Source organism: Belonocnema kinseyi, chromosome 9 (genome assembly GCF_010883055.1).
Source record: "Belonocnema kinseyi isolate 2016_QV_RU_SX_M_011 chromosome 9, B_treatae_v1, whole genome shotgun sequence".
Lineage (NCBI taxonomy): Eukaryota > Metazoa > Arthropoda > Insecta > Hymenoptera > Cynipidae > Belonocnema > Belonocnema kinseyi.
Genome location: NC_046665.1, coordinates 37228418 through 37239316, shown reverse-complemented (window position 1 = coordinate 37239316; position 10899 = coordinate 37228418). Strand labels below are relative to the sequence as shown.

At 33.0% G+C, this 10899-nt stretch overlaps 1 protein-coding gene across 1 annotated transcript in view; it reads right to left on the bottom strand.

Moving 5' to 3' along the window:
- The window catches only part of LOC117180475, a 91812-nt gene that overhangs the window by 26192 nt on the left and 54721 nt on the right, over positions 1–10899 (bottom strand). The window contains exons 10-14 of the mRNA XM_033372974.1: positions 10514–10841; positions 10230–10398; positions 8319–8448; positions 2562–2682; positions 1944–2286 (exon numbers count right to left, since the gene is read on the bottom strand). Coding sequence (XP_033228865.1) covers positions 1944–2286; positions 2562–2682; positions 8319–8448; positions 10230–10398; positions 10514–10841 — 1091 coding nt within the window. The remainder of the gene's footprint in view (positions 1–1943; positions 2287–2561; positions 2683–8318; positions 8449–10229; positions 10399–10513; positions 10842–10899) is intronic.

Below are 10899 nucleotides of genomic sequence, written 5' to 3'. Positions count from 1 at the left end.
CCGGTACCATTGGATTCAGCGGGTCAAAATACATAAGACTACATAGTTTTTATCCTTTACCTCTTTAATGCATACGGGATCCTACCCAGCTCCTGGACTACAGGTCCGGGGCCCTCGTGGTGAGGAAAGTTTCCTTACTTAAGACAAAAAGTTTCGCGATCCTGCCACTACACATTGCGTATTAGTCCAGTAGTCAGAAGTTTAAAAACATAAACACGTTTTCTAGCTTCAAAGGCCGAGTGACACTGACACAGCCAGAATCTTGATGCCGTTAACATAAGATATACAATCTCTAAGAAAATGCCGTTTGCGACATAACGACATCAATATATAATTTTTTCAGTATTTTCAGTATTTTTGTTTTCTAGATTCTTTACTCTAGTTAAATTTATGGCATTCAAATTCAAACATTATAATAAATATTAACATATCTCGTTGCATTATTTTGATTGTTTGATATTTAAGAAAGCCCACTTAATTACATTTATTTCTAACCTTAGACATTATTTAAATTATCAAATACATGTTAAAAATATTGATTTTATCGCATCCAAATTTCAAATTAAACCGCTACTACTCTACTACTATTTCACTCCATAGTGGCAATTTTTGAATTAACCGAAAGCTTCAATAAGGGAACTTCCCCCTTAACAACAGTCCCCGGACCTGCGTATACGACCATGCTGAGAATGTTTTCAGAAATGTGCAGATAAACATGTGTTTGGATTTAAAAGTTAGAATTTTTTGTTCTGATAGGCTAGCCAGCACCCGACAATACCTCAAATAGACTGACTAGATGATAAGGATAAAAAATTTATTTTTAGTTAGAAAATTTGTTGGTATGCTAAGTAAGCCAGCACCCGATTAGGATCCGAAAAGCGCGTCTAAATAAGACAATGGGATAGGCAATGTCCTAATTCCACGGCAGTTTATCTCGATAATTTTCTACGCGGAAGGTTTGTTCTCAGAAATTTCCTTAAAATGCGCATTTCAAAATAAATTCTCTGAAATTACCATTTTTTTAATCTGCACAATAATAAATGTTTTACAATGGATTTTAGACTCATTTTAAACAAAAAGTTGGAAAATTAATGTTATTTCAATTTGAAAAAGCTTGTTAAATAATTTAGGGGATAATCGGGTAGCCCCGGCGACTCATGATTTTGAATTAACTGAAGTTTCTACGATGATAAATCAACATTGTTATGTTTTGAAATTGTCCATAAGTGTATTTTTAAATATCGACTGATTTCTCATCGGCTTCAAAGAAAATCCGATTTTAATATCTTTTCTCTAGAAAACGCAAGAATTTTGTGAAATATGGACGAAAATTATTATTGAATGTTTGTAAAACTACAAAAAAATTAGATTGATTTTGATTTTAACATGTAACTTCACTTTCGAACTATGTGACCTGTAATTTTTGCTTAATAATAATTTCTCGTATTTTTTTTTTATTCATAGAAGTTTTATTGTAATATGTCCCATTCGGGTAACCCTGGCTGCTTCGACATGTCGGGTACCCCTGTCCAAATTTGATCATGTTCAATTTAGTTTGCTGTTGTCAAGAACTATTAAATAACCTTTTACGTAAACAATGTAACTTTCAAAGCTTTTTGTGTTTTTTTAATTTACGTTGAGTACTTTTGTCCTGATGTATGTCATTAGTTATTCAGTTACGATAAAATGTTCAAATATTAAGATTTTCTCGGTAACCGAGGCTACCCGGCGCTCTTTTTGAATAAACTTTTTTAGACCTCACATAAAACACTTTTTTCCCCTCTCTAATCATAATTATTCTTTAAACAGCTGCTTTTGATTTGTTACTATAGAAGCAACAAAATTAGAATTGACGTTTTTTCATCGATACCAGCTACTTTTATTAATAATAAAAAAGTTGAAGTGGCCAGTACCGACTCTCCCTAAATGTAAAAAGTACTTACTTCTGCGAAATAAACGGTTGGCGACGACTCTGTCCTTTATGATCTCTACTTCTATGATCCGGAGATTTGCTTTTTCTCTCTCTTCGACTTCGATGCGATGATCTTCCTGAGTCTTCCTTGGAACCCAACATTGCTGCTCTTTTTAATTCATACTCCAAAATCATTTTTTGTTTTCGTCTTTCATGCTCTCTTTTCCTTTCTTGAAGTATTAACCACTCCTCTCTTCTTCTGCTTATTTCTTCTTTGCTTCGTGTACTATTGCGACGATGATGATCTTTACTGGATGATGATTGTTTGCTTTCTTTATAATTATTAGTGGAACTTAAGCAGCTTCGGAACATTTCTATAATATTTGGAATCATCGTTATTTGACATTCATATGTAAACTTCACAGTAAGAAAATGATACATTGTCTTTCACAAGTCACGATGCATATTTAAAGTACTTACCGCTATTTTTAAGAAAACTGGTTTCTTAAAATTAAAAATTTAAATCACAGGCTAAAATAATTATTTAATAGCCAATAAAATCAATTTACTCTATTTAAAAAAATGATAAATTCCGTATCATATTCACAATTTGATCAAGCAAACAACACAGCCAAACACAGAAATTTGCTAAACTGGAGCTGAGGTGCTTCTTCTTGTTTGTGACTTCCGTAACGGCTTCTTGCATCTCCAGTTTGTACCGGAAAATACCGGAAAGTACCGGAAAGTCCAGGTAGACGGAAGTTCAAAACCTGCAGAACAGAAGCTTTCAAATGAAGGCATATCTGTGACATTATGGTGGCTATTCAAACAAGTTTTTTTTATTTGAAGAGATACCCTCCAAAAAGCTATTATTTGGTAAAAATTGAGAATTTTTTCAAATTTGTTGGAAACGGGCAAATAGGCTCCCAAGGCTGTTAAGCAACTCGCCAACGTAAAAAATTAGTATTTTCAACAATATTTTCTTATATGCAGAATACCTTAAGTTTTCCCACCTAAAATTATTGTTCTTTTTTTATCAGGTTGAAACTTGGCTAAATTAGAGTCCTAGTGGACCTATATTAATTCAGTTATTCCGTAATTATTCGTAGTCCGTAGTCATTCATTAAGTCCGTTTATCAATCGGTTATCAATATACAGAGGCCTAAAGTTGTCACTGTTTCACTTTTTACGTTATAGTGTAACTTTCTATTGGTTTTTGAAAAAAAACCTTACGTAAATTCTTTTTCTCTTTTAAACAAGAGCTTTTTTACAGACTTTAAACTCATGCAGAAAAAATGGGCTGAAAATACTTTGGTCGTCAAATTAAAATTTAAAAAAATTTTTTAAAAAATCATCTTGAAGTTTTCTACAAATATAGACTTAAAAGTTGTGTAATTAAATTTAAAAAACTAATAGTCGCATTATAAAAATAAAAACACCCCTAGATTCGTCTCCGAAAAATCTAGATGCGGATTTTTTTTTGTTTATCGTTTTTATTTGTATTTTTGTTTATATTTTCGAGAGGAATGCAATGGATTTGTTTATTTTCCAATCCGACAATTATTTTCTTTATAACAATTGCAGAACTGTGAAAAGTAATGTAATTATTTAAAAAATTATTTGAAAACCGCAACGAAATTTTTCGGAGACGAATCTAGGTGTGTTTTTATCTTTTTGATAAAACTATTAGTTTTTTTTTTAATTAATTACACAACTTTAAACTGTATATTCGTGGTAAACTTCAAGGTCGCTACATATCTGAAGATGATTTTTTATTAAGATTTAAAGATCTCAATTTGACTACCAAATTATTTTCAGTACACTTTTTCTTCTGCATAACTTTAAAGAGTCACTATTTAAAAACAAGAAAAAATTTTTAATTGGGTTTTGTTTAAAAAATCAATTTTATTTTCATTTTCACAAAAAAAATCATAATGAAAGAAAATATTATGATAGTCTTAAAGTATATGAAAAGAGATTTCCAAAGCACTTTAATAAAAGTCTAATCTCTTAATCCTGAAAGAAGTTACACCTACGAGTAGGTGAAATAGGACCAAAATAAGTGAAAAATGCCGGCCCCTGTATATAGACACCCGGTTCATAAATTAACCTGTGGTTTGATGAATTAAGAGAGGTTCATTATGACTCTAAGGGCCGGTTCCACAACCTCAATTAAAAATTTAATTCTCGATTAAAGTTAGTTACGCGTTCCACCACTTTTTAACATCCGGTTAACTCGCATAACCCACCGTTAAATTTAACCGGTCAAGATTGGTCGGTTAGGGCGATTCAATCGTCCTTTAACCAAAAAAGTGCAGTGTCGTTGTGAAATATGGAGTTTCTGGAAGAAATTCTGAGGTCGCCTGATGACGAAGTTAATTTTCAAACGAGATCTTGCTTAAGAAAAGCTTGTGTAAATGATCTGCTGAATCAAATCGAAGGAGCATTAGGAATAAAATTAGGCGATCTTACTTTATTTTCTTCCACGTTATCACAGGTAACACGAATAAAACAAAAATATAACAGGAACAAAAAACACATACAAATTCACTTTTTTTAAGTTCGTGTGGACACGAGTGTGGAGTGAACCTTATTTGGTTTTGGCGCGCACGGCCATATTGCTTTGTTTTTCACTGGGCCGACAAGTAGCCAATCACGCGAATGGTTAAAAGTAAAACAGGAGTTATTTTGAAACGACTATCTGGTTAGATAACCGGACCTCCTAAAACGTAGTGGAAAGCGCGACAGGATAATCGCCGCTTAACTATAGAATTACATTTAACCCGCTGCCAGTTAAATCATTGTTTAATCAAGTGGTTAAATTTTAATCATTGATTAACTTAGTTTAATCGTCAAATGGCGCTCCACCAAGTTTTAAAACATGATTAAAGAAATCTAATCGTCGATGAACTTAACCGGCCATTTTGGCTGATTAGCGAGTTAATCGGCGTTAACGGGATCAACATAACCTCAAAGTTGAAGTTCAAATATAGCGTGGAATATTGATCGAATTTATAACGATATCTTGTACTCACACAACTTATATTCAATTTCAGTCTATAACTAATTTCTGTCCATTTATTTGGAAACGATGTGCCTAAACAAAAACACGTCGCCGCTCGTCGTTCGTGAGCAGTCGAGGTATATTTTGCGCGCGAATACAAGCTCGAAATCAGCCAATCAGGATCACCATTACAACAGAAACACGCGCAAACTAGACTAATTGCGAACAGGGCATATGGTTGGCTAACCAGAGGTTAATAATTCATGGTGGAACGCGCCACAAGTTGATCGTGATTAAAACGCTGATTAAAAAATAATTATGATTAGCTAATCATGGATTTAATCACAGCTAGTGGAATCGGCCCTAATTCAGCTGATTTGCAACCCGATTAAAAAAAAAACAATTGTTTTAGGTGGGAGAGAGCACTTGACGTATTCTGCCACATATGATACATATACAAAAATTATTTTTGCCGATAAGTTTGTATTGAACACTCCTTATTTTGAGCAAAAAATGAATTATATTTCCTATCCAGGGTGACCTCTGGACCGGTGAATCGATTATTCTTGGAGATCGGGAAAGAGTGGCGTGTAGCCACTCGTGTAGACAGTTATCGAGGAACAACTTTGCACGTGCCCAACTGTGCACGTCCATCTGTACACGTCCAAGCCCAGAGGATCCCATCTGTGCACGTCGAAATTTCGACATGCATAGTTGTCCAAGTACAACCGTGCACGTGGAAATTTCCACATGCACAGTTATCCAAATACTACACGGAGAAAACGATATCGCATGAATTGCAATATATACCGTAATTCCTGCTCTATATATCGTAATTATCACATTATAAGAGCATAAAATCGTGATATCGTAAATTACAAGATTTTAGATTATATTATTATTTTATTATATTATATATATACAAGGGTTCTAGTAGTGGCCAAGCGATAATAGTGCACTATAATATCCTACAAAGCTCCGGAACCTGCTTGTACATTAGAATATTGCCCTTTATTTCAATACAAAAGTTTGCGATATCAAGGTGCGATATCTTTTTCTCCGTGTAACTGTGAATGTACACAGTTCTCCAAGTGACAACTGTGCACGTTGAAATGTAGACGTGCAAATATTGGTTCCTGCACTGAAACGAATGGTTAGTTGGGCCAACTATTTAGTTTATAAGATATGGTACTGCTATTTTATTGATTGGGACAACCATTTACTTAGTTGCTGGTACTAACTGAGTAATCACTGCGATTGATGAAATTGTTGTGTCCACTAATAAAATAGCAGTATTAACTAATAAAATATCAGTACGATACCTTCCTAACTAAATAGTTGGCTCAACTGACCATTTTTTCAGTGTGTGACTTGGACGTGCACAGATGTCACTTTCCTAAGTGTGCACGTGTTCAGATATCACTTACCTAACTGTGCACGTACAAAAGATTTGACTTGACTAATTGCGTACGTGCACAGACGTCACTTGCCCAATTGTTCACTTGCACTCATGAAACTTGCTCAACTGTGCTTTTACACAGATGTCAATTGTCAAACTGTGTACGCTTATTTAATTACGTAAGGGTGTATAAAAGGGTGCCCACGTGAAAAAGAAAATATAATTTATATATAAATTACATATGAAATTTTGATTGAACTTTTATAAAATTTGTATAGCATATTTTTATAGAAATTATATTTCATTTGTATATAATTTGTATAAATTTGTTATCGAACCTCTGATTATGAAAAAATTGCGACATCGGCTTTGGTGGTGAGCAGTCTGCTGTCCCACTCGGTGCGTAGATCGCTTTATAAGATTGATCGCATATAGGACATGTGCAGCTCGCTTATATTCGGATTTATTATGTTCTTCAATTCGAAGTGTATAAACTGCCAAGTGCCGGTAAAAAAATTGTCAGTACGGGTTAAAGGAAATGACTGGTAACGACCATTTTTTTATTTCTTAGTGCGCGGTACGGGATTTTTGCACGAGGAATGAATCCATGAGAATCTTCAGGTGACACTCGAAGTATCACTTATTAGAAGGAATTAAATAAAATTAAGATATGACCACTTCTGAGGAATAAGAAATATCTTTGTGATGTACGTTACCGGTACAATTAGAAGGAATTAAATATATTGAAAACACGTTCTCTTTGGGAGAATAGAAAACTCTGTGGTGGTCGCTATGGAAATAGAAGTGAATTAGTTTAGGAGGTATCTTTTTCTTATCGTGGAATTTTAGACAGATGGAAAGATCACGTATTCAAAATAATAGAATATTCTTCACTTTTGCGCTGAAATCTGAAAATATTAATTTTTCTCTATTCTACGGTTATTACCGGGTATACCGAATAGAAAAATACATTTTACAGATATGCAAAAGTTTAACGTCTTCCCATTGCTTTCGGTATTAAACATACATAATCTCCCACGCGCAACAATTTTTTCTCGTTTTTTTGGATTGTACTGCATGAATACAGAAGGTATCACGTACTGGGATAATATATGACGAAAAATCTAAGCTAGTACGATGTTGACATATTGTTTGTTCCCTGCTCTCTAAGTATGAATCGGTGAAAAATTCACTGATTGAAATAGTAGTCAGACATTTTACTTTTTAATCAGTGATTTCAGACTTATTCACTAATCAGTTCAGTAACACCAGAGTAAATCATGTGAAACATAACCTCTAAAATTTAAATTTAAGCGTTGTTGATACTCTTGTACTTAAGTAGTAAGAAGAATTCCTTAATGAAATAAATTTTTTAATTATAGGGCTGCAAGTCTGCTAAATTAACTAAGCCCGTGTAGAAATATGTCATGGCCGTCTTGAATCATGCATCACCAGTACAGTTTTTTTCATTTCCTACTATATATAGTAATACTATGCTGACTCGAGCTTGGCACTATATAGTTTTGCTATGTTTGAACCTTTGTCAAGTTAAATTATCTAGTTGCTACACAGAAATAATAGGCAATTTCGATACAGTAAATATGTCAACATTTTGTCTTAGCACTAGATAGTATGTCTTTTTGGACTTAGAAAATGAAAATTTAATTTTAATAATGTTTACGTGCAGTCTCTAAAAAACCCTATTAATTAGATACTTGTATTTTTACTTAAATTTTGTAATTAATGAAGTATATGTCTGAGATATAATTAAAAACATAATAGTTGACGTTTTCATTTATGGGATAAATTTTATATCCTTCAATCATAATAAATTGCTGTGTTGATTTTGTTTAGTGAAAAAAATCAATCTAATGTATTTGTGATGTTTAGCAAAAATTAAACTTTTCAGAATTAATTGATAATAACGAACACAATCTTTTATTTTCTTTTTAAATATGCACCCTAAAAATATGGAATTGTTCTCTTCGATTTTATTTGTTTACCGTATCTTTTATTGGAAGTACGGCTATTTCGTTCATGATTCTGGATACTGATTTCGTTCCTATATCGCTGTCTGCTGCTAACTCTTTTGGAGTTTGGTGCTCGCGTAGTGGTCTGTCAAAGTAGCACTGACTGAAAGTCATATATGTTACTTTTTTTAACTAGACGTTTATCTGTAGAGCGAACAAATATTTAATTTTAATACTCTTAGCTCAAATAAGACGAAGAATGAAAAGTCTAACCTCAAAATCCAATCGCTTCATTTTAAACAAAAAGTACTAAAATTGAGTTTCTTTGCTACATAGATATATTTAAATTTAAAAAACGAGAGCATATACAGAGCGAAAAATTAAAAATTAAAATATTTTTTAATTAAAATGAAGCATTCGAATTTTGATATTTAAACGGATTCGAAAAAGATGCTGGTAACATTGTAAATCTAGTTGATTGTATTGTGCTGATTATGTTGATAACAAAGATGAGACGCCATGAGATCGAAAATATTTGGAAATCATTAAAAATGTATTGATCTGGTGAGTTTATTAACAATAAATTGAATCGTTTAGTTTATATATATACTGACAGCATATACTGTAAATATACACCATAAAAAATACTGAATATATATACAATATAAATAAATAAATATTGATAATAAGTAAATATTGATAATAACAGCTAGCAAAGTATTGACAGGTATATTACCTCAAAATTATACCTATTTCCAAATGTTAATTAATTTTTCTTTTTCCTAACTGATAATTTCGAATGAGAAATTTTTTATCAAGTTTGGAAAATAAATGTCCAAACCGCGTTTTAGTAATATGTCGGGAATTCAAGATTTGAATGATGAGCAAGCCTACCCTTACGAATTGGTTTCGTTTCCGGGGTATGAGAATGAAAATGGAAAACTTCTTGTCGATATTGTTTTGGGCTCATGGATTTCATTCAAGAGAAATAAATTAAAACATGTTGCCAAATATCCGCCACCTCCATATGACAAGACAACTCTCCGGGAACTGAATAAAGTTCTGAAAAGTTTTGGAAGCGCTGCTGAAAAACGACGAGAAAACTTTAACGGAAAAAGAATTTCGTAAAGTTTTGGGACCCTTAATTACAAACGCTGTTGACTGTTGACAAATAGTTTTCGAAGATGATTTAAGTGTAAAGGGAGTTGAATAAATACAGAAAAACAAATATGAGTCGTTTCAATATGTATGTAACCAATTACTTAAATAATTAAAAAAACAATATTTAATGTTGTATCTCAATTTTATGTTACATCCCAGTCTAGCCACTGTACAGTCAGTCTGTGTCGCGCTAATATAGACTCAAGGCGGACTGCAAAGAAACAGTACAGCGCCATGATAATTTTCCACACGGGCAGGATAAATATACTCTTACTCGTAAAGGAAGTACTTACAGGGCCGCATCTATCCTTCTTTGCGCCCCTGGGCAGTAGTGGACTTGCCCCCCCCCCCCTACATTTTTTATTTTGGCTCCGAATTTTGTTGATAAAAACCAATGTGAACAGTATCGCTTGTTGTTTAACTTTAACATCAAAATCTTTTCAGTAGTATATGTTAAACGATAATAAACAAAACAAATCCAAAAAATTTTTTGATCACTGTTTGTATTTCTTAAGAATATTTTTTACACCATACACAAAATTGCTAATATGCTAAGGCGATCTTCTTTCATTGTGGAACGCAAATAGTTTTTTATTCTTTTCAAACAAGAAAACGATTTTTCTACGCTACAGTTGGTCACAGCAATAATAATGAATATTCTATAAGCAATTTCAACATTCGGAAGCACACAAGATAAATCATTTCCACGGAGATATCTTAATAACTCTAATGGAGACTTTTGCTGAATTTGTTTGTCAAAAAAATGCGTAAAAGTGAACAAACTCATCGTCCAAGGAAGATTCAATGTCCGAGTGATAGATTTCTCTGAGTAATTTTGATTTTGCACGAAATTCACTTGATTCCAGCTTATCAAATTGAGTGATAATGGCAAAGTTTTCGTAAATAACTTGATATTTTGCACATCTTTCTTCTAGTTCAATGGAAAACTTATCTGAAATGACGTTGAAAGTATTAACTCTAAACGCGTGCCGACCCGAAATTGAACTTCACTATCTCTTGTTTCGTCGACACGTAGTTTTCTTAGTTTTTTCTGGGAAAAATCTTACTCATACAATTGAGTAGCGGATATTTGAAGTGGTTTTCGTTAAAAACTATCGAATTAATTCCGAGTGTAAGTACCGTAATTTTATGCGGTAGTTTTGGCTTTGGAGGATCTGTCAGACTCAACTCATGTACTCTGCGACAAATTTGAGAAAGAGGACGATTTGGAGTTCGGATGAGACTTGTTAGTTTTCCCAGGAAGTTTTCAAACGGAAAAGTAGAAATCCTACTGAAGTTGCACTCCATAGCTATTACATCATCAGCTGCATGGAAAGCTGCACAATTTAACACTTGCATTTTCGAATACAAATTACGCAGAGACATGAAAAATCTCTGCAAATAAATTTTTGCATGTTCTTGGTATTTTATGATTAAGTTATCGTTGCATAGT